This window comes from Rhinoderma darwinii, chromosome 9 (assembly GCF_050947455.1).
Source record: "Rhinoderma darwinii isolate aRhiDar2 chromosome 9, aRhiDar2.hap1, whole genome shotgun sequence".
NCBI classification, from domain to species: domain Eukaryota; kingdom Metazoa; phylum Chordata; class Amphibia; order Anura; family Rhinodermatidae; genus Rhinoderma; species Rhinoderma darwinii.
Genome location: NC_134695.1, coordinates 58,272,156 through 58,297,143, shown reverse-complemented (window position 1 = coordinate 58,297,143; position 24,988 = coordinate 58,272,156). Strand labels below are relative to the sequence as shown.

At 41.5% G+C, this 24,988-nt stretch overlaps 1 protein-coding gene across 2 annotated transcripts in view; it reads left to right on the top strand.

Moving 5' to 3' along the window:
* CSTF3 (cleavage stimulation factor subunit 3) overlaps positions 1 to 20,771 on the top strand; it is a 73,789-nt gene extending 53,018 nt beyond the window's left edge. For both annotated transcript variants that reach the window (XM_075837775.1, XM_075837773.1), the window contains 18 exons: positions 4,371 to 4,403; positions 5,005 to 5,102; positions 5,991 to 6,057; positions 6,141 to 6,175; positions 7,790 to 7,916; positions 8,011 to 8,088; positions 8,393 to 8,555; positions 9,310 to 9,419; positions 10,237 to 10,353; positions 10,602 to 10,676; positions 12,663 to 12,806; positions 13,221 to 13,323; positions 13,520 to 13,589; positions 14,643 to 14,838; positions 15,039 to 15,192; positions 17,042 to 17,136; positions 18,448 to 18,508; positions 19,774 to 20,771. In XM_075837775.1, the coding sequence (XP_075693890.1) occupies positions 4,371 to 4,403; positions 5,005 to 5,102; positions 5,991 to 6,057; positions 6,141 to 6,175; positions 7,790 to 7,916; positions 8,011 to 8,088; positions 8,393 to 8,555; positions 9,310 to 9,419; positions 10,237 to 10,353; positions 10,602 to 10,676; positions 12,663 to 12,806; positions 13,221 to 13,323; positions 13,520 to 13,589; positions 14,643 to 14,838; positions 15,039 to 15,192; positions 17,042 to 17,136; positions 18,448 to 18,508; positions 19,774 to 19,976 (1,929 nt within the window). In that variant the 3' untranslated portion in view covers positions 19,977 to 20,771. The remainder of the gene's footprint in view (positions 1 to 4,370; positions 4,404 to 5,004; positions 5,103 to 5,990; positions 6,058 to 6,140; positions 6,176 to 7,789; positions 7,917 to 8,010; positions 8,089 to 8,392; positions 8,556 to 9,309; positions 9,420 to 10,236; positions 10,354 to 10,601; positions 10,677 to 12,662; positions 12,807 to 13,220; positions 13,324 to 13,519; positions 13,590 to 14,642; positions 14,839 to 15,038; positions 15,193 to 17,041; positions 17,137 to 18,447; positions 18,509 to 19,773) is intronic.
* Positions 20,772 to 24,988: the final 4,217 nt, after the last annotated feature.

Here is a 24,988-nt window from a genome sequence, read left to right as displayed (position 1 = left end):
GTATATGTATGTATGTATGTATGTGTGTATATATATATATACATTTTTAATTTACTATACAGGGTAATTTATACATTTATTCTTTTCGGTCTCCTTTATCCACCACAGGATAAAGTTTTATATATATATATATATAATATAATTAAAAAAACTTTATCCTGTGGTGGATAAAGGAGACCTAAGAGAAGAAATGTATAAATTACCCTGTATAGTAAATTAAAAATGTCTTCCATTCTGCAACATGATCCTGATGATGTCTCCTGAGTTTTCTTAGGTGCCGTGGTGTTCATCTCTCCATCTACATCAATATCTACATCCTTACTGGCTTAAATAGTTGCAAATGTGTGTGTGTATATGTTAAAATATTGATGTAGATCTTGAGGTGGTAAAAGTTTAGTTATCTTCTGTTGATATATAAAAAAAAAATGTTGTCGCCGCTCACTTAGGGTATGTTCACACGAGGGCGTCCGTAACGGCTGAAATTAATATCAGCCGTAACGGCATGTGCAGGCGCTTGAACGCCGCGTCAATTACGGGCGTAATTGGCACTGCTATTCATTGGAGTCAATGAATAACGGCTTCAATTACGGCCAAAGAAGTGACAGGTCACTTCTTTGACGCCGGCGTCTATTTACGCGCCGTCTTTTGACAGCGGCGCGTATATTGCGCCTCGTGTGAACAGACAAACGTCTGCCCATTGCTTTCAATGGGCAGATGTTTGTCAGCGCTATTGAGGCGCTATTTTCGGACGTAATTCGGGGCAAAAACGCCCGAATTACGTCCGTAAATAGGCCGTGTGAACATACCCTTAAGGTGCCCATACACATTAGGCAGAACCTGCCGAATTCAGCTGGATCGGCCGACTATTTAAGTGCTCATTCAGACGAGCGTGATTCTCGTCTGTGTGCTGTGGGTTGCAACAACGCACAGTGCACGGACCCATTGATTTCAATGGGGCCATTCACACATGCGTTGTTTTTCACGCAGCCTGCATCCGTTGCTGGAAACTCACTGCATGTCTTATATTGGTGCGTTTTCACGCACCTAGTCGTCCATTGAAGTCAATGAGTTTGTGAAAACAACGGACCGCACACGGACGCATATGCAAGACTCCGTGTTTCACGCATCAATTACACTGAAAAAAAAAGTGCTTGTAAGTGCGTGAAAAACATGCCACACGTAAAGCACACTGATGCAAAAACACGACGCACACGGGCAGATTTACGTGCTTATTTTATGTGCATAAATCTGTCACGCTCGTGTAAATTTAGCCTAATGGGTATGGCGGACAGCTGACTTTCTCCCAATGGCAGATGTCGGGGAAAGAAGGGTGTCCTTTAGTCTCACATGTAAATTCTAATAAAATCGCGCAGCAGGCCACCATAAAATAATATAGTCCAAAATCTATGTTGCAGCACAAATGTAGAAACAGGTCAAGCTTCTAAAACAAATACATCTAAAAAAATAAATCAATTGGTGCAGTCGGAAAGCACTTAGTTTGCAAAATAGCATTGAATGCAGTAAATGTTTTTGATTTTGTGCCCTGCATTCAATGCTGTATTGCAGGCTAAGTGATCTCAGACTGTGACGATTGATTTTTCTTTTATTATAATGTATTTGTTCCCACAGTAGATAGAGGAGTCTGGAAACAGCAGCTCATTGCCCTCACCCCATTGAATTAAACCGGTACGCTCGGTTGAGAGTGCATATTTATGGGGGAATTGGAAGAAATGACTGTTTCGCCCGTTATAAAAGATCGCCATACACATTAAATTAGTACTTGCTTATTCAAACCATTGTTGACCTTGTCCAAGCTCTTTCATGTGCCGGCACACACTCCGTTCACACCTTAGTAAGTTCTGAGGCTTAAAGGCAAGAAAAATACATGATCTTCTATTTTATTTGTAAGTATAGTCAGAGTATGGGGCCGCTGCCTTCTTCTAAGCACCCATTAGGGCTTGTTTACATCTGTTAAAAAATACCGGAAACAGCGCAGCATGCTGTGGTATTGCTTCAGGTAAAACCATGGACACCCAGGCGGAAACCCAACGGAACCCAATAAAGTCAATGGGTTTCGTCAGGTGTCGATCATGTTTGTCATAAATCGTAACCGGCGCTTCCAGTATTTTTGTTGTTTTGCTACTCTAACAGAGCAGAACAACCGAAAGACCGACGCGGATGTGAACGAGGCCATAGGGTGTTGTCAGATACACACATCCTAACAATGCTACTGTGTATTTGCTGTCTCTACATCTGAAGACTACATCAGAAGCATTAAAAACACCAGAGAACTTCTGTATCGACAGTATGTTTGTTTAAATATACTCTTCCATACAACTGACTGTTAATGGGGTTTTCAGGGCATATACATGGATGCTCTGTCCTGAGGATAGGCCATCTCTGTGTCATCATATAGGTTCGACCCCCCCCCCCCCTCCACCAGGACCATCACATTTGGCAGAATGAAGAGGCAGCTGAGCTGTACAGACTATATTTCCTCGGGCAAACATTGAGTGCTGTGGCCTCATCGAAACCCCAACGATCACATATTGATGACCTACCCTCAAAGTATACTCAAAAAATCTGCTCATGTTGACCATGGGTTTGTTGGTTGGTTTATTGTATTCTTGTAAATGCGGGAAAAACTTTCCCCATAATGGTTATAATGGACTTTTCAGCTGTGTCAATAGTGTTTGGCCTCCATTGGGGTTTACATAAACTTCTACATTACTTCCTCCTATCAGTATAATAAAGGAAAAACTTTGTAATTCTCTTGCTACTGCTGGAAACCATTCAGTAGTCTTGTGTAAGATAAAACTGAGCGTGCACAAATACTGATTTCATGTCTGATTTATTACATGGGCCATTTGGATCAGACACCGTAGAAACTTCCTTTAACCTGTGTGTTATGACGTCTGGCCCTGAGCTTTGCAAAATTATTCTAAATGTCTGCTAATAAACGAATTATTAAAAGGAGCTGTCGATATGGAATGACTACAACTTGTGGCGCCGATTCTGATTACGGGAGTAACATTCAACTTTTATTCAGTCATTTCATATTTATTTTTTTCCGGGAAAGCAATGTCCTCTCCTACAAGGGTGGTCACCACTTCGTTCTTCGGAAACAGCAAATATGCCCAGGTGCATGAGGTAATGCATTCTCTGCCCGAATCATGAATCATAATACAGATTTCACAATGGCAGCTGTATTGGTTGTTGCCCGGTTTTCCCAGAAACAGATCTAACACAAATGCAGTTGAATAGTAAAGATTATTTTTTTTTTAAAATGCAGCTTACTTTTATATTTTTAATGCTGCAAAGTATGAATGCTTTCAAAAATAGGAGTATTATTTATTTTATCAATTAACAAAATGCAAAGTAAATGAACAGAAGATAAATCTCAATATTTGGTGTGACCACCCTTTGCCTTCAAAACTGCATCAATTCTTCTAGGTACACTTGCACAAAGTCATGGATTTTGTAGGATTATAGTCAGGTTTTTACTTTGCAGCATTTTTCCACAACTGCCTGAAGCTTTTGCGCAGTACTGTATATATGGGTGTTTTTTTACATAATCTATGGAATAATAAATATACTTCCGAAGAATATAAGTTCTGTGGCCATATATAGAAGCACAAGGCCACAGGCTGGGTGTGTTTGTACAGATCGTGGAACTCAGAGGTGACTTCTAATATACTTTTTCATTTACAATACAGGACATATTGTTCCTTCTAATACTCCAGCTGCTTCAGAACCTCCTTTTGTGGAGATAAGGGGAGAGTTCCTGTCTATTTTTTAATTGCTGTAAATCTCATCCTTTTCATAAAGGTCCGCAGCAGATATATTTATATGTTCTTTATAATACACGCTGCAGCTGCTCAAGAACCTCTTTTTAAAGCAAGAGGGCGTCCTACATGTCAATCAGGGGTTGCAAAAGTCTGCATCGGATAAAGAATTTCCTCCATAGACGATCTGTGACAGACTGCTTCCGGAGAAAGAGATAGGCAGCGCCTATGTACCGCCACTCGTCTCTGTATAATCGTCTCTTTCCGACATCAGATTGTAATATTTATAAAAAATATTAATTACAATGCTGAGTATTATATATGTATTATTATATTTTGTAAGTTTTTAGTGAATGCTCTCGGGGGGGGGGGGGAAATCCCAACGCTACGAACCACAAGTTGGCGGACAATTCAATTCTTCAGACATCCTGCATGTGATGTGACACACTGCACTTCATGGTTTATCTCTAGGATTGTTTTTATAGACGTATGTTATTGTCTTAGGCTTTTCACATTGCTCCTGTATTATCCCCCTTGTCCTCCTGCTACCATATTAATGTGTTTTCTCTCTCCATGTGCCTGCAGGTTAAAGCTAAAAATTATGACAAGGTAGAAAAGGTGAGTACTATTACCCCTATAACTATAAAGCGGCCTTTATTGTAGTCAGACATGTATCTTACAAGCTTAGAGGAATCAATCGCTTCAACAACTGAATTACCACCTTAAAGTATTTGCACCCCCCACCCCCAGACAATGACTTAAAGGCGCTGTTCACACGGAGTATTTTTCAGCCAGAAAAAATGGGCAAAAAATTGCCGCGTTTTTCAGCCACGGCCATTGAGCCACTTTCTCTGCCTCCCATTGATTTCAATGGGAGGTCAGAGACAGAACTGCGGGAAGAAAGAGAGCGGGAAAAAATGCCGCCGCCTCCCATTGAAATCAATAGGAGGTAGTTTCGGCAGTTTTTTGGCACTGATTCCGACGTGGTTTCCACATCAAAATCAGCGCCGAAAAACTCTGTGTGAACAGGGCCAAAAGTTGCATAAAGAAAAGTAAAATGGTTGTATAATGATCTTGAGGTAACCTGTTCCTGCAGTAAACATTAGGGTTCACTCCCGGATTGAAACACATTATTGCATTTTAATAAAAGTGGTGAAATTTGCATGTATGTTAAAAAGTAGAAGTGGTGTAATTTTACCAGCCCTCTTTCTATCTACAGTTATTTCAGCGATGTCTGATGAAAGTCTTACACATAGATCTGTGGAAATGTTACGTGTCTTACGTGCGGGAGACAAAAGGCAAACTTCCAAGTTACAAGTAGGTTCAAAGAATCATTATGGCCCTTGTGTGTTTGGTGTGTGTGTGTGTGTGTATATATATATATGTGTGTGTGTGTGTGTATATATATATATATGTGTGTGTGTGTATATATATATGTGTATATGTATGTGTGTATATATATATATATGTGTGTGTGTGTATATATATATATATATGTGTGTGTGTGTGTATATATATATATGTGTGTGTGTGTGTGTGTGTATATATATATATATATATGTGTGTGTATATATATATATATATATATGTGTGTGTGTGTGTGTGTGTATATATATCTATATATGTGTGTGTGTGTGTGTGTGTGTGTGTGTGTGTGTGTGTGTGTATATATATATATATATCTATATCTCTTAGATAGCTGTCAGCCGAGTCTCAACAGCTATTTCTACTGACCCCCCCCCCCCCCCCCCCACCCATGCACGCTCAGTCAGAAGTTTTGATCGGTGGGGTTCCGATCACTGAGACTCCCACCGATCGCTAAAACAAAGCAGCAGAAGTTCTCGAGTGAACGCTGAGCCGCTTATTTTCCGTTCGACTCTTTTTGGAAAGCCAAGTGAGTGGTTTAGGGGCTCAATAGAAAGTTTGTACAACCCCTTTTATTAGATGCTACTCTACCCCTCTGCCATCTTCAATACAACATAAACATTTTGTATATAATGAATGTCTTCCCCCTGTATAGTATGATGTGGACACTATGCCATTCAGGTAACATATACACAGGGGCAATGTAATTGGTAGAAAAGCGCCGCTAAATAGGATGGCTCCTTCTTCATGTCGTTTTTTAAAGTAAAGTAAGACTTGTAAGTTGTGAATAGCTCTTTGCTAATTGCATCAAATCCATTTTGATTTTTTTTTTCCTGTCAGGGAAAAAATGGCCCAGGCGTATGACTTTGCTCTTGATAAAATCGGCATGGAAATAATGTCTTACCAGGTAATCGCTCTTCACAATCCACAGACACAAGTTGTGTGCGGCTTCATTGTGGTTGGACTAACTCTGTTTTTCTTCCTTTGCAGATATGGGTTGACTACATAAATTTTTTGAAAGGAGTGTAAGTCTATTTTCTTGTCATTTCTAAAATTGTAACTGCTTCGACTTTATTGACTTGTACCCCACCAAAAATTTTACACTTTGCTACCGGCACCGACAATACGAGACTCAAGGACCTTATAGCGTGTCCATATCAGCCGTTTTAATCGCTTCACCCTTAATAATAAGTTTTTTTCTTAAGTTTGGGAACACAAAAATTTCATGTAAGAACAAAAGAAGAATTTTTACCAACATTGAAAACAATCATTGGAGGCTTTGTGTATCGTGTAATGATCCAGCCTCTCTTACACCACTATAGCGCGGACTTGTCGTCATCCATATCCCACCTTTCTTCTACTCACGCTCTAGTCTTAAATTCAGAGTATTTACGTTTCTAAGTAAATTACATGTTTGTTAGAAACATTAGTTGGCAGGGACCGTGCTTAGGTTTATAGGGTATGTTCACGCTTCGGCTCAACTTGAAGATTTCCATATCTCCAGGTTGTGTTGGCAGATTTCCCATTTAAATCAACAGGACAGTAATGCGAATATACTAATGGGGTTTCTCTGTAATCATGCACAACTCCGATACAGCAAGAGTTAACGCCGACGGTAGTAGGGAGCAGCAGCCATCCTGATGATTAGGAGAGAGGGGTGTAATAATATTGGCAATGTGGCCTAAATTCGCTAATAGTATTGATACCAATGCAATCATATTCTGATGTATGTGGTCAGCTTAAAGTGAACCTCCAAATTCCTGTGCCACTATCTGTAATCTAAGATAATGGGTGGAGAAATCGGTCAGGCAGATTAGGTGGCATGAGATTCAGGCGTCAAAAAGACCAACACAAAAGAGACTTGTGGGCTGCAACCCTCACTGTTGCATGTATATGTATATATGCACGTACGTATGTGTATATGTATATATATGTATATATATATATGTTTGTGTGTGTGTATATATATATATATATATATATATATATAGATGGGTGGGAAATCGAATACATACACATATGCCTTTTTATTAGGATCTATCGCTCTATAGACCTTAATGGTAAAGATAAGGAGATGTCGGGATTTGCTACATTGTTCTGGATAATAAAGAAAGAAACCTGATAGAGCAAAGGATGTTTTGATTTCAGTCCCGATTTCTCACACATGCGCATATATATATGTGTGTGTGTGTGTGTGTGTGTGAAAACATAATGGAGGTCTATAGATTAAGGGTAACGATAAGAAGATTTCAGGCTTTGCTATACTGTTCTAGATAACAAAGAAACAAACCTGATAGAGCAAGCTTCGTGATTTAAAATTGATGGAATTCGCCATCATAAAAATCTCATTGAAATCAATAGGCTCAATAACAGAAATGTATTTTTTCCTGTAATACAATAGAATAAATAACACAGAGAAATATGCTCTATATTGAACATAGGCTCTTTTTTTTTCCTTTTATAATGTTGGCATTTAACGGGGATTCCGATTGTCCATGAATCCTCTATTTTGTCTATTGTACCGACTTGTTCTCCCACATGCAGGGAAGGATTAGTAACCCTGTAGGATCAGGTCTCCGGTTATACTAAATGATGTGTCTGAATACACCGTGATGCCTGTTTCGATTTTTGACTATTAGGGAAGCCGTCGGATCCTACGCAGAAAATCAAAGAATCACAGCCGTCCGCAGGGTTTACCAAAGAGGTTGTGTCAATCCCATGATTAACATCGAGCAGCTCTGGAGGGATTACAACAAGTATGAAGAGGTAATCTGTGCAGCAGGGATACTGAATTATCACAAGTGGCACTCAAGAGGTTTTGACTCCTTACAAGTGTAACCCACTGTTGTCTTATCTACAGGGTATTAATGTTCACCTAGCAAAGAAAATGATAGAAGACCGGAGTAGAGATTACATGAATGCCAGGAGGGTTGCAAAGGTAAGAACCTGGTCGCGTCTATTGGTATTTTATTGGCGTTTACAGAAGTTTAGCATATTGCATGCGATTGTCTGAGATTAGAAAAAAGGCTCTGCTTTTCTTTCCCAGAACTGCACCACTCTTTAATGGGGATGAGCTGTAATACCAGACACAGACCATGGGCAAGAGTGGCGCTGTTGCAGGAGAAAAAAAAACTTTTTTTTTCTAATCCCAGAAAACCTCTTTTATCCAAAGTTGCTTTTGTGTTTTTTTTTTTGTTCTTTTTCATATTTCCTGTTTATTCACTTTTTTTTTTTGTTCTAAGGAATATGAAACTGTGATGAAAGGATTGGATCGCAATGCTCCCTCCGTCCCCCCACAGAATACCCCGCAGGAAGCTCAACAGGTGGAGATGTGGAAGAAATATATTCAATGGGAGAAGAGCAATCCACTCCGAACTGAAGACCAGACCCTTATAACAAAAAGAGGTGCAGTCTCATGAACTAGCAGGACCACTTTCCTGTACTACTGTCATCCTGGCATACATCAAAATACTGTCATGGAATTTACACCCCGTAGTTTTTATACCTTAATGTGATTTTGAAATGTGACAAAAGCGTTTCAACACAAACATTAATGGCCATTCTATGTACACCTTCAAAAGCTGTGTGTGTGTGTGTGTGTGTATCGGTGTGTTTGGTGTAACTTTCTAATTAAATTTTATTAAAAATTTATTTTTACTTTTTGAGATACAGCTGCTTTGTATCCTGTATACAGAGCAGCTGTATCTAACGCTGAAATTTGAATCAGTCAGGTCAGCGGAGCTGATGGGTTCAGTGATAGCGGCTCCTGCGTGTCTCGAACACGCAGGATCGAGTTGGTACCGATCACATCTAAGTCCATAACTTAGATGTGATCGATTTACAGGTGGATCCTACGTGTCGCTGATCTGACGGATGCAGGACCCGCTGACACTGGACCTGTCAGTCCTGCGGACGTTGACGGATTTAGGTCTCAGCACTAGATGCAGCTGCTCTGTATACAGGATACAGAGCATCTGTAACTCAAAAAGTAAAAATCATTTTTAATAAAAAGTATTTTGAAAATTGCACCAAACACACTGATTGACCTTTTTTATTTTTAAAAGAAAACCATTTTCAAAGATGTACATAGCCTTTAAGATCAGTTTTGCTGGATTATAATACCAGTCCTCCTGTTAACAGTCAATGTATTCCTTTTCAGTCATGTTTGCTTATGAACAGTGTCTGCTCGTTCTGGGACATCATCCGGACATCTGGTATGAAGCTGCCCAGTACCTAGAGCAGTCCAGCAAGTTGCTCGCTGAGAAAGGGGTAAGTCCAGTTAATAAACCCTAATAGGGTTTGTCTTTATGAGAAAACGGCTTTTTATCAAACTAGGGAATTCATTGATGTAAAGAAAAAAAAAATTGTTAGTGGTACTTTTTAAGTATTGGTCCCACTAAACAATAAGGTGTGTTCTCAGTTGATGGTCATTATTACCACTACATCTAATTATAAGGCTGGGTTCACACAGTGCGTTTTTAACATGCATTTTTTTTTTGTTTTGGTTGCTGAACTTTCATTGAGAAACAGGAGTTTCTCTACCAATAAAAAAAAACGCAATGGAAATGCACAGTGTGAACCCTGCCTAAGAGTGAGGACTCGAGTTGCGGCGGGTGAAGCTACGGTTTACATGCGGTGGGTTTCTAAATAGCTCGTTAATTGGCCACTGGATTTTACCAATAATACCACAGTTTTCACTACAAAAATGTGTGACCATTAACATGATTGTCAATAGCCGGACGTTTTTTGTTTTTTTTTGCTGGTAAAACTGCGGAATTACCGTCAAAGTTGTGCGACCAATTAACAAGCTATTGTAAAAGGCTGCCCATCGCATGTGAGCGTGGTTTCATCCGTATGCCGCGTGCCCTGAATACTGGTAGATACTTTATAAATATTCCCATTCTATCAAAAATGAACCAATAATCAGGCTGTTATTGAGGGAAACACTTCTTAATAACCCAAAGTGAGAGCTACAAGACTCCTCGCACCGTATACTAGTCTGTAACTTGCATTAATGTAACGCATGTGTCTGTTTATGTCCATAGGTGTGCATTATATATAATATATTCTTACTTGTCAATTACAGGATATGAACAATGCAAAACTATTCAGCGATGAAGCTGCCAATATTTATGAACGTGCAATCAGTACTCTGCTGAAAAAGAACATGCTGCTGTATTTTGCCTACGCCGACTACGAAGAGGTTGGTGTCCGACACGAAATACAGAAATGACCACCCATCTAATCCATACTTATAAGAGACACGGTTTTCAACATAGTTAATGTAAATGGATATTGTGTAACAAATCCCCTCCCCCCATTTGTGAAATCAATGGACACGTCGGGAACGCAACTTGAGGGTTTTAAACTAATTGTTTTTTGTTTTTTTAATAAAGTTTGATGATGTGAAACTCCTAGACATACTGTAACTATACGCTGTTCTCATTGTAGAGTCGCATGAAGTATGAAAAGACGCACAGTATATATAACAGACTTCTTGCCATAGAGGATATTGACCCTACACTGGTAAGCTTCAGTGTCCCATATTTGTTTATGATGCAGATTATATTAGTGGTTTATTATTCTCTGTGCAAATAATAATTACATTTATTTTTTTCTTTCTGGTCTCCATTCACATACAAAGTGAATTTAGAATTCTGCTGGTTTGCGTTCAGATGATAGTTTGGCTCTATTCATGTTCAGCGTATATGCCAGGAAAATCTCCTGATGCATAAGCTATACATAATATGCAACTGCCTGCAATATAGTTGCATACATCGCATATTGACTATTGTGGTAAAAAAAACATTTAACACGCGGTATAAAAATTTTTTGCAAAACCATCTACACTTTTCAATCCAGTAAATAATAAAAGAAAAAAGGCAAAAGGACACTGACGTATGTCCGGTCCTTAATATTAGTAATATAATAATAGATATTTTGGACTTCTATATCAGGAGCATTTCCCGGTATATATGCACCAATGCAATGTGAACACATAAAGGTGTTGTCTGGTAATTGAACCCTTATCCATATGTCCCTGAGGAATAATATAAAGACTGATACTTCTCCTCTCTAAGGGTATGTTCACACGAGGTCATTACGTCCGTAATTGACGGACGTATTTCGGCCGCAAGTCCCGGACCGAACACAGTGCAGGGAGCCGGGCTCCTAGCATCATACTTATGTACGACGCTAGGAGTCCCTGCCTTGCTGCCGGACAACTGTCCCGTACTGTAATCATGTTTTCAGTACCGGACAGTTGTCCGGCAGCGAGGCAGTGACTCCTAGCATCGTACATAACCATGATGCTAGGAGCCCGGCTCCCTGCACTGTGTTCGGTCCTGTACTTGCGGCCGAAATACGTCCGTCAATTACGGACGTCATGACCTCGTGTGAACATACCCTTATGTATCCACTTTTGAAATACAGCTTCTTTGTATACTGTATACAGAGCAGCTGAATCCTGTATCAGTCAGGTCCGCGGGACTGACGGTTTCAGTGCCAGCGGGTCAGATCGAGCCGTTATAGTTCTTAGCTTAGATGTGATCGATTTACAGGTGGATCCCATGTGTCCGAGACACGCAGGACCCGCTGACACTGAACCCGTCAGTCCCGCGGACCTGACGGATTCAGCTCTTAGCGCATGATACAGCTGCTCTGTATACAGGACATAAAGCAGCTGTTTATCAAAAAGTAAAAATAATTTTTAAATAAAAAGTAATTATAAAGATGCACAAAACACACTGATTGACCTTTTTATAAAAAATAAATAAATCGCTTTCAAAGGTTTACATAGCCATTAATGAGGACTCGCCGGGGGCTTATATAACAAGTCTGAAAGCAGAGTGGGGATACACTGACATCTGTTTCTAAAGGCAACTCGGAGCATTTTGAAAATTCATGATGTGACTTAAAATTAGTAGAAAACAAGTAGTGCAAAGTTTTAGGTAACTTTTATGTAAAGTTATACAAAGTTCTATGCTGAAAGAGGAAAGCCAAAAATCCACGGCACTCACCATTCAGTGGTGTTCAGTCGTGAGCGTCGTGGATTTTTTCTTTCCTTTTTTTGTGCATTCCAAGAACGTGTCTTCTCACACTACAGAGCCCCGCCGTTTGTATATTGATGTGATTGCTGCGGAGGTTCATGCATGTGCTGGGATATATAGTGCTCCAGGACACAGAGCAGTGCCCATCATTCTGTTTCTCATACAATTGATTTGTGTTATACTATGTATGATTTAGCTAGAAACTTTGAAACTGTAGAGCGCTCCTTTATTGTTCTATAGAATAATTTGGAGCGGGCAAGAAAATTGCAAAAAGAAAATGAATTGCAACAATGTTGTGGGATTCTCTTCAGCTTCATAAGCACAAAACTACAATGAAATTCAATGTAAATAGAAAAGAAAATTTGCAGTTTACTAAGGAAATGTCGTCCTGAGATAGAAAGACAGAAGTGCACGTATAGAATTAAGAATAATATCATCTGATGTGTCCTATTCCTTTCACTAGGTTTATATCCAGTACATGAAATTTGCCAGACGGGCAGAAGGCATTAAAGCCGGAAGAATGATTTTCAAAAAAGCCAGAGAAGACGTTCGGACTCGTCACCATGTATACGTCACTGCTGCCTTAATGGAGTATTATTGTAGCAAGGTGAGGCTCAAACATGTCTTTCTAGTATATGAGTAACACTAGGAATGACCGGGCCGGTTCATATGTAAAACATATTATGGAAGTATAGATGTATAAAGGGGTAGTTTGCTTTAGCTGGACCCTTCTTATAAGCCATATTAGGGAATGTCTAGCCAATAAAGAGGGGGCCACCGCCATCAGGACCCCTCCAGCCATTGAAAACCAAAAGAAATGCTGCATGTAAAAGATAATTACAGACGCTTCTTGCAGCAAGTCCCCTGCGATGAGCTGGTCTTTGAAATCTGAGTTGCTTGTCCAAAAGGGAAAAACTTAACCCAGATATTAGAATACGACGTATATGCGGTTTTCTTATTTCAGCGGGTGAAGGCGGACCTTCTCATTTTAACTGTTTATATTCTGTTTTTTTTTTTCTAGGACACCTCAGTGGCCTTTAAGATTTTTGAGTTAGGTTTGAAGAAGTATGGAGACATTCCAGAATATGTTCTTGCTTATATCGATTATTTATCTCACCTCAATGGTAAGTTCTGTAAAAGTTCTGTACCTAGATTTAGTTTCCATTCACTACGATACAGAACCTTTCCGCTGCGGATCTTCCGCCAGGAAAAAAAAACATAGAAAACCTGCATGTGTGGCCGTACCATTATTTATATTATAGCGATTATGTCATTAAGGTGTGTTTTTTATTCTTCTTTTTTTTTTATTTGCGCTTGCAGAGGACAACAACACTAGAGTATTATTTGAACGAGTTTTAACATCGGGGAGCCTGCCCCCAGAGAAGTCAGGGTATGTATACCTGTTACCGATTCAGCCGAACTGTTGAAATTATATTACAGATTATTTATAGGAAAAAAATATTACTGAATATAAGATTGATGGAAGGATCGGGCTATGTAGAAAACATTTAATTGTTGATATAATTTGATTGAGCCGCCCCCTGTCTGTGCTGATCCTGCTGATCATTGCGATCACACTGTAGTAGTATTCTTGTCCCATTTGGCTACACACAGGTGACTACATGAGTCCAGTTTTAGCTATTCGAAAGTCGGGTCCATCTGTTTGATCTGTTCTCAAACACAATATGGTCTGTTAAGGGTATGTGCACACACACTAATTACGTCCGTAATTGACGGACGTATTTCGGCCGCAAGTCCCGGACCGAACACAGTGCAGGGAGCCGGGCTCCTAGCATCATAGTTATGTACGATGCTAGGAGTCCCTGCCTCTGCAGGACAACTGTCCCGTACTGTAATCATGTTTTCAGTACGGGACAGCAGTTCCACGGAGTAGCAGGGACTCCTAGCATCGTACATAAGTATGATGCTAGGAGCCCGGCTCCCTGCACTGTGGTCGGTCCGGTACTTGCGGCCGAAATACGTCCGTCAATTATGGACGTAATTAGTGTGTATGCACATACCCTAACTGTGTAAAATGATTGACCACACGAATATCAATAGCCGGTAGTAATCCAAGCAATACTCCCAAAGTAGTCATTGAGCATTGCGTCTCCGGGCTGCATGCCTACAGCAAATGTTCAGGCCACCCTGCACATATTCCTAGAAACAGAACAGTGAGGCGGAAGTGCCATGATGAAGGACACTGCACGTGTCTGAAACGCGTAGGTGAAATATAATTGCGATTCACCCTTCAGTACTTTTAACTTATACTTTTAACTCGAATTTCAATAAAATTGGAACTTAGATTCCTTTTAATTACGCACAAGCGCTGGATCACAGTCTCTTCCTTGTCTATGCTGTATATGACCTAGAGGTTTCTCCTGTACTTCTCCTATGTTAAAGTTTCTTTGTGCCTCTAAACATCCTCGTTTGTGCTCCTTAGTGAAATCTGGTCCAGATTCTTAGCATTTGAAAGTAATATTGGCGACTTAGCAAGTATTCTGAAAGTGGAAAAGAGAAGATACACTGCCTTTAAAGAAGAATATGAGGGGAAAGAGACCGCTCTGCTGGTGGATCGCTACAAGTTTATGGACCTCTACCCCTGCTCTGCAAGTGAACTCAAAGCTTTAGGATATAAAGTACGTCTCGGTCTCCTTAGACCCGTCTTACCCTGACCCTTTGTTTTTATTTCCCTGTTTGTTCCTTCTTCCCCATCACTTCTCCTCTTACAGCTCTTCAATGTCCTCTCAGTACTCCTGCATTCAACCCTCTTCTTCCTTCTCTTTCTCTTGCACAAACCTGCCTTTACCTCTTAAATTTAACTAATTATTTTTTTTAGGACGTATCTCGTGCTAAATTAGCATCAATGATCCAAGAAACTGTGGTGACTCCTTCTATAGCTCCATCTCATAAGGACGAAGTTGACAGAAAGCCTGAGTACCCCAAACCAGATACCAGCCAAATGATCCCATTCCAGCCTAGACACCTTGCTCGTAAGCCATTAATATTCTCTCACACGATAAAATCTCATCTGTTCTTATCAGATTTACGGCCCTTGTACATGGGCCGATGATCGGGCCAATGAGCGCTCGTACAAATGCTCGTTCCCCATCATCGGACCAGGTAAGCATCGCTGCGAACTAAAACAAAAAAATGGTTGGGCACACTTGAAATTTAAGGAGGGCAAAGCATTTGCCCTATAGTAAATATGACCAATCTAACACACAAAAGCAGGGCAAGATGAATCGGCTTATAAATCCAATCATTAAAGAAAAGTTTACATTTTTATTACAATTAAAGGGTAACTAAACATTCAACATGTCTTCGTGACATGTCAGAAGTTTTGACTGGTGGGGGTCCGTGCACTGAGACCCCCACCAATCACTAGAACGAAGTGGCAGAAGCCCATGTGTGAGCGCTGAGCTGCTTCATTTCTGTTCGGCTTTTTTCAGAAAGCCAATGTAGCGGTGCACTGGCTCATAGACTTTCTATTGAGCCAGAACACCTCTAAATCGGCTTTCCGAGAAAAGCCGAACAGAAACGAAGCGGCTCAGCGCTCACACATGGGCTTCTGCCACTTTGTTTATGCGATTGGTGGGCGTCTTAGTGCTCGGACCCCCACCAGTCAAAACTTCTGACACGTCTGAAGTTTATTGAATGTTTAGTTGCCCTTTAAAAACACTGTATACAGACATGCAAAACAGCGATCCATGATAAACCAGCCATCAGGTGTATGCAAGCCCCTAAATAAAGCTCAACTGCTGTATAAGATGAAAGAATGGGAGTGACATTGTGAAGATATATGGTACAACAATATGACATCCACTACAAATAAGCACATACCCAACCACTAGTATAGTATAGAAGCAATGCAAAATCCCGCAGAAGGGCTAAGCTAAAACCCTTACCCACACATCACCAGCAGAAAAGCCCGGCTTCCTCCTTCATTATCGAAGACCGGCGCTCGTTATGTGCAGGAATTTGCCTGTGTGAAAGGGCCTTAACCTCTCATGTTGTTAGTGATATTGGGGATCATAATTGCCATGAGCCACTAACTTTACTATTGTGCTGTCTTCTCGCTGACCAATACTGGTGCCTGTGAGACGACACAAAGAAATGTAGAGCCAATAGCAACAGATACTAAAAGAAAACCGAGAAACACTGGATGGTTTTTATTTTTGAACCGATAAAACTACGGCCTTGTTAGTCCTGCAGCTTTCTGGGGGGAGTGACCTCCAGTGATCTGCCGCAACCTTGATAACATTGACTAGTTCTCATTTAGGGCTTATTCAGACGGCCGTCATACGGATTTATGTATTTTAATGGGGCCGTCCACACGACCGTTGTTTCATCGGAGCGTGTGAGGGGGTCAGCGAAAAAATAGGACATGTCCTATTTTCCTTTTTCCTCCGTGTCCTGCATCGCTCCGTAGACTCCAGTCTATGGGGGATCCATGACAATGCGTCCCGCACGGGGGCACTTTTGATATGAAAAACCTCAGTTTTTCACGTTCGAGGTTAGCTACGCTCGTCTGAATGTAGCCTTACTGTCTCAGAGATACTTGTGCATTATATATATCCTTCCTGTCAACACCACCTGCAGATTTCGCCAGGACCCTTTTTCAGTTGTCCTGCCACAGTCCGTGCCCACATAATAGATGGTCACAGAAGCATGGCGCCCAGAGACAGTGAAATACTGTCAGCAAACCTAGACTGTCCGGCTGAATGCAGGATACTTGTGAGGCGTGGAATGTGTATACATTGACATAACTTTTCTAATGAAGGTGTTAAAATTCCCAGGGTGTAATTTCCATATGACAGACATGTCCTCTGTTTTCTCTAGCTCCTGGACTTCATCCGATACCTGGAGGGGTGTTCCCAGTGCCTCCCGCTGCTGTGCTATTAATGAAGCTGCTTCCTCCACCATTGTACTACCAGGTATGTATATGTTGGCTTTATGTCTCCTCTGTTCTAATTCAAGCTGATCCGGGTGCTAGAACAAAGACAGACCCCACCCCCAATCATAATTTATTTTCTTACAGGCACAAATATTCCATGTCCATTACATCTAACAGAAATAAAATCTTAAGTTAGATATACGGCTTTGAGTCAGTGTCCTTTTCTGTTAAAGGGATATTCCCATCTCATTGATCCTCTATAAATGTGTCCCTTATGTAAAATGATGAATATATGGAAACACCTTCATTTTTTTTATTCTGCATCGTCCAGGTCTCGCTGATTGACGAGACAAGAAGACAGGATCTTGTGGGATGAACGATTGTAACTACAATCGTTCGTCCCTATACATTTCCATCATGTAGGCAGCACATCTCCATACCTCCCAACCGTCCCGGATCAGTCCCGGTTTCTCACCACTGTCCCGCCGTCCTGGGCGGTCTGCAAAATGTCCCGCTGGGCGCTGCAGCTGTATCAAAACAGCTGATCGCTGCTGACAGGCGCCCTGCATGCTAGACGATTGCAGCAGCGATCAGAAGAAGGCAGGAGTCTTGCGGCGGTGTTATCACTGGGATCGATGGCGGCACGGGAGTGGACCAGTCCAGTCACCTGACCTGTCCTCTGACCTTGATGTGTTAAAAAAGGATCCTCAAAACTATTTGGTTTTGCTCAGCCGGGAGCAAATGCTTGCAAAACTGGAGCATATTTAGTGTTCCAGTCCTGCACTGCTGCACTCGGGGAGAGGACATAAGGATATAGACCGGGAGAGAGAGACAGGGCATATGGAATCCACTGCGGGATTGTGTGTCAAGGAAATGGTCTGCGGTAACATCGGGAGAGCGCATACAGCAAAAGGCGCTGAGATGTTGCTTGCAGATCACGTGAGGGCGGGGGCTGAGCTGAGTGCCCCCTACAAGTTTGGAGAAGTTTGCAAACGGAGAGCGGAGCAGTGGGGAGTGAAGGGCGATGTACGGAGCTAAAAAAACATAAGTTACCTGCAATGCAATATGTTTAATATAGTATGTCTTGGCATTTTAGGAATAGGTTTAATTAAAAAATGAGATGGGAATACCCTTTTAAATTTACTTTCAGCCTTTTCTTAGTTTTGGGACAACCTTGGTGACAACACATATGGCCGTCATTACAGCTCCTACAGGGGTTGTCACCCAGTTTTCCAAGATGTCATGTCTGCCGAGATACACACATATGACCACAGAACCACTCATGTATTGGATTTTTTTTACACTTTGTGGAATACAAGCGCAGCTTAGCATAATGTTTTCATCTTAACAGGGTCCCTTTGTTCAGGTTGATGAACTTATGGAAATGTTCCGCCGCTGTAAGATTCCAGAGAGTAAGTATATATTTTATATGTCCTTCTAAAAGTTATAATTCATGTAAAATAAGACAACCCTATTTCAATTAAAGACGGCCCGGCGATCAGCCAAGGGTCCGATTTTAAGAACTCCCAGGAACAGGCGATATCGCTGGGGATGACGTTGTAAGCGAACCAGCTACATTGCCTATGCAACAGTCCTTATACGTTGTATTACAAGGGGTTGCTGTCATGAGACAATTCCTTTGTCAAATAAAATATATATATTTTTTACACACTGCATGATATATTAAGGTGCTGTGCTGTTTAGACCACACCTGTCCTGCGGGAGGTCCCTCCGCAATTATATGATCACAGAGAATCATCTGACGGCCACTGATCACCTCCATTGCTGTGATGCCACAGAAACGAAGCATTGCACAGTGTACTATATAGGTGTCCTGGGTCCTCCAGAGCAAGAGATATATTAACAATGGCAAATGAAAGTTGTTATTCAGGTTTCTAAAATTGATGGCCATTCAAGTGAATGGGGATAGTGGTGCAAATGTAACTTCATGTACAAGTACAAACGAGGGGGAGAACCGTGTAAACAATGAAAAGGCTGCGGCAGTCGTACGAGCGGGACGTGCCCCTTCAAAGAGCTGATCAGCGGGGCTGTCAGGAGTCTTGACAGAATCTAGTACTCCTAACCTGTAATATTATATTTATCAAGAAAGGCATCCAGACCGACCTTGAACTTGCTCAATGATCAACCATCACAACATCCTGTAGCAGAGTTCCAAATTCACTGCCCTTACAGTAAAGAATCCCCATCTGTGATGAGGGGGAAACCTACTTTCCTCTAGACGTAGAGGATGCCCCCCATTTGTCAATGCTATAGGCCTAGGTGTAAAAAGTGTTCCAGTGAAAGATAATTCTCATATGGGGCAAGCCGTAACATCTTCTGCCCCGTATATACAGTGAGGATACGTCCTATAAATGACCTCCTGACCGTACAACTCAATTCACCAAAGTGCAGAAAAAACAGAACGTGACACACAAATGAAAGTTAGATGTGGGTTGAATCAAGAAATCTTCGCCGTAGGACCACAAAAATCCAGCCATATCATATATTTGGGTTTACACTCGGCTCACAGAGATCAGGAGAACAAGTGTAGAAGTTTTTCAGGTTGGGTTATGTTCTAGAGGGGGATACATTGTACCGCAGCACCATAAGGACCACGTAACCGTTGCAGAAAGTTTGTTCAGTGCCAACATTGATCCCGCTTTCTCTCCCAATGCAGCTGTGGAAGAGGCTGTCCGATTGATAACGGGAGGCCAGGCAGAACTATTAATGGAAGGCAACGGCCCAGTTGAAGCAAACACCCTGATCAATAAATCCGTTAAAAGACCCAACGAAGATTCTGATGACGACGAAGAAAAGGGGTCCGTGGTGCCCCCGGTCCATGACATCTACAGAGCGCGGCAGCAGAAGAGGATTCGGTGAACCGGTGTAAATTAGCGCGAGACGAACAGACGTTTTATCAATCAGTGTATTCTTTCTGCCTCAAACCTTCTGCTTTAAGGACGACTTATTTTGTTACGAGCCTCTCGAGAGTGAGATTGTGACTGTATGAAAAAACAAAAACATTTCAAAGGAGAACAAGTAAACGGCCCGTTCTTCTGGAAGGACAGAGTCTAAGAAATGTACATATTCCTTGGTTTTCCTCATCTGTGTTTTTATGTACAATTGGGGCTCCAAAGGTTTATTTTAAGAAAAACTGGAAAGCTTATAATTGTGAACATTTTTTTTTTAAATTCTACTTAAGTTTCAAAAAGTGTCATAACTTTCCTCTGATATCCCTTGGCTCATTCATTTTAGTAGTGACACAATACCAGACACTGGGAATTTTTTTTTTTAAATTTGCAGCTGAGTGGGTTTCCATTCTTGTACACCAGGGGGTGCTGCAGCCTTTTGCCTTGTAGGGGTTTTTTTTTTTTTTTTTTTTTTAAATTGCTGCTATTTTAAAAGAACACTGTAAGATGGAAAGCAAAGTACCGCCATCATAAAACACTTTATTCGGCACCCTCTGTAAATTGCACAACTTAATCTGTCCAGTGCGAGTATTGTCTGTGTTGCACTGCAAAAGAATTCAGGGAAAAACCCTAGAACAGAAATAAAAACGAAAAAAATAAATTAACCGTGCAAAATCCACTATTGTGTTTTTTGTTTTTTTTTAATAGAACCGGCTGTTTTGTACATGGTTCTTCTTTTTTTCATACAATAAATATTTAATAAATACTACATGTGGGATTCGCTTTCTTCTGCTGTGATGTCTATTTAATTACAATTTTGAAGGGACGCGCTATTTATTTTTTTACTCAGATAAAATAATTTGCTGACTTTAAAGAGGACCTGTTGAACTGGTTACCCGACCTGAATAGCGCTGTCTCCCTGATTCCAGCGCTGTTGTTTTTTTCCTGGACCCCCGTTCCAGAGATACGGCCACTGTTGTCTTGGCTCCCTATATGCTAATTTGCTGTAGTTAGCCAACGTGGCTTGTACTACCCTCAAGTTGCCTCGCGCCGATTGGTTGGTCAACATCAGAGGCAGGGAAGATAGCTCCACCCCGTTGGCTAACTACAGCAAATTAGCATATAGGGAGCCAACACCACAGGGGGCCATATCTCTAGAACGGGGTCCAGGAAAAAAAGAAAAACCGCGCTGGAATCAGGAAGACCGCGCTATTCAGGTCAGTAAACCAGGTCAACTTATATGATCTAGTGATAGATCCTCTTTAAGAGCTTGTCCACACGTAGCAGAATTGCTGCGTATTTTCCGTCCGGAATTGTGGATGGAAAATACAGTAACAGCAAAGTGGGGGAGATTTAACAAATTTCATCCACACGCGTAACAATTCAGACCAGAAATTGACCTGTGGTGCGTAATTTTTGGACCGCAGCATGTCTATTCCTGCTGCGGATAGTGGACTGAATTGCTGCATTTTTCAGCGGTCACCATCTCCCAACATTGAGAAAAACGCAGCAAAATACGCACCATTTTCTGCAGTCAAAAACGTGTTTTTTTTTCCGCAGCGGAATGTCTTCTACCTTCAACCGAATTGCCGCAGAAATTTTCTGCATCAATTCCGTTGTGTGGACAAGCCCTAAATGTTTTTGTCGTTTATCAGCAATGCTTTGCTGGTCTCTGTATCAGTATGTGCCATACATTCACATGTATTACATGGGAGAGTGCTAGGATGGGAACACACGGAGCGGCAGTTGGACACGGCCAAAACCACACCCACATGGGTGACGAATGGGCACATGATTTAGCCGTTAAAATTAGTATTACCGCCAAATTTGTGCGGTCATTCGCCACTACATACAGGCATAGTTTTGGCCGCGTGCAGCTGATGCTCCTTGTATTCTCACTTAAGGAAAGAATTCTACTTCCCCTGGACCCCCACTAATTTAGTAGAACGAAGGGGCAGAGACATTCACTGGAGAGCCAAAGCCCCGTCACTGCAGGTATTGACACAGCGACACACTCATCCATGTGGCTATCTTTGGTACTGCTCCTTAGTCCTGTTTATTAGAATGGGCTGAGATGCAGAACCAGACACCGCTGCTCACGCATGGACATCACTGTGTCGGATGTTGCGGTTAAGGAACTGCAGCTCTTCAGTGAGTCCCGCTCATTTTTCGGGTGTTTATATGTAACGCTTTAGCTGCCCTAATGTGACATTTTTGGGGTGTGATATATTTAGACCTCATGCCCACGAATGGGTTTTTGCGTTCACAATTCAATCTGCAGGTGAATTGCGGACCCATTCGTTTATATAGGCTCATGCACACGACCGTGGTTTCCATGGTCTGTGCATTACCCGGAAACCCAGACCGCAAAAAGATAAGACAAGTCATTTTACGGTCTGTGAATTGCGGGAGACACTCCGTGGCCGTCCGTGCGGCAATCACGGGCCGTGCACTTGGCTACGATCGTGTGCATGAGGCCCTAATCCTTTAGGGTGTAGTCACATGGTATGGTTTTGCTACTTTTTTTGCTGCACGGCTAAAAAAAAAAAACGCATGAAAGATGCATGCATTTTTACCGCAATTTGAAAAAAAAAAAGAATAAAAAAAAAACTAAAAACATGCAGTTTTTGGCCATGCGGCAGAACCGCACCATGTGAATACACCCTTAAGCAGAGCAGCGTTTAAAATTCTACAACCCATCTGTCTTGCAGTAACGCGTTTAACTAATTAACCCTATGAACTGATTTTCTATGTTATCTGCGGTTACCTTTTCCAGGGACTAATGGCAATCGTATACTTTGCAGTTTTACACATTTCTAACAATTACACCTGTAATAGTCGATCAGATCGCAACTTGTTATAATGTAGTTGTATAATTTGATCGATTCTAATAAAGACAACAGGGGACGGGGCCACAACACACCCTCTTCACACAGATTGTACAATGGTATGTACTAATAACTGCAATATGTCAATGTAGCTACTGAGGTGAGGTGAGGTTAGGCTTCAACCGGTTTAACAGGAATGTGTAATATTGATGTGACATTCACAAGGTCGCACAGGGACCTGTATAAAAATGGGGATAAAATGGAGCCCGAAAGCAGGAGGCAGGGGGGACTCTACAGATCACTAAGCATTAGTTAGGTAGCCGCAACGTTATACTATTACTTTACGCTACATTATTTGCTTGGGGGGGGTTACTTATCCATGGTCTGGTCCTGGTGCCGTTTCTGGGAATCTCTTGGGGTTGTCATGTGATCATAGTATCTGAACGTGTAATATGTGGTTATTAAATGGTAAAACTGGCTACACTCTTGTTAATTATGACTCAACTGTACAATAGTGCTACAATTAGGGGCCCCCAGAAATTAAGGATCAGTCGTGATTATATATATATATATATATTTTTTTAACAAAAAGCATACTGCCAGGGCAATCAGACTGCCAATGCTCCTTTTTTACATTACAAACAGTGAAATATAAGACAACAGATCTGGGCTTTACATATCACATGATCAGGTTTATTGATAAACTCTTTACACTGCAGTAAAAATTAAATCCCAGTCTATAAACAACGTATCGACATTCTCATTCATTGCAAAGTAGTCTATAAGCAGATGGAACACATACAAGGCCTCGTTCATTTGCGTTGGAGGCTCAGTTAGGGGCCCCGCAGCAGATCCGGCCGAAAATACCAGCAAGAGTTGCTATTGTTTCTAGTTAAACCACGGACACCCCGACGGAATCTATTAAAGTCTATGGGTTCCATCAACCGCCGGTGGTGTCCGTCATACAACGATACTGACACTTCCTGTATTTCAGTTGTTCTGTTCCTCTGACGGAGTAAAACCACAAAAACACTGACGCAGGTGTGAACCCAGCCTAAGGTGATTTCCTAGCAGAGGCATTTATGTCAGATAGATGCGGGCCCCACCTCTATCTCTAGAACGGGGCCCCCTAAACCCCATTCTAGGTTTTTGTGCTCACACTGCCTCCCAGCCGCTTACTGATTATATGGTCGGGAGTTACGGAAACAGCGTAACTCGCTGAGCTACGCTGTTTCCATAACCCCCATAGAACTGAATAGTGGTAATTGAAACTGAAGAGCTTGCATGCTACGCCGCTTCCGTAACTGCCATTCACGACTATGGGAGTTACAAAAACAGTGTAGCTCAGCGAGTTATGCTGTTTCTGTAACTCCCGACCATGTAAGCAGTAAGCGGCCGGGAGTCAGCGAGAGCACAAAAACCTAGAACGGAGTTTAGGGGGCCCCGTTCTAGCGATAAGGGTGAGTCCCAGAGGTCGGACCCTTATCTATCTGACATATCCTGTGGATATGTCAAACATCCCTCATGGGAAAACCCCTTTAATTCTGGATTAAAACAGAGGCTAATTTGAACATCAAATTCATGAATAAAATTATTCTACATAAAATATTCAGGAACTTTGTAAATACATTGTATTAGTTAGGCTCTGTTCACACCTGCATTGTGGTTTTTCATTTATAAACACAAACCACGACGAATTGCCAGATCCGTTATGCGACCGATACCAACAGCACCAGACAGACTATTGATTTACAATGGGTTCTGTCATGGTGTCTGTGGTTTCGACTAGTAAAATAGCGCTGCATGTATCACTATTCTGTCCGTCAAATTGGACAAAACTGCCACTGGCGGCTCAAAACCAAGCCTCTGATGGCAGCATGAACAGCGCCTTATATTGCAGTTACAGCCTATATTATAAACAGGAGCTGCATTCCCAATTCTGCTGGTTTCAGAAGTGAAATCTCATTCTGGCTCAACCTCTGAGCTGGTCTTGGTCACGTGTATTCTGAGATGTGTAATATTTACACCAGGCACTGTTCAGTAATCTGCTGTAGGACAAATTAACAGTTTCACTGCAGTAGAGGCGCTCAGCAAAGCATTTAGGGGTGTGTCTGTCGACAAGCTTGTTGACTGTTTCTAATGACAAACAGCAGAC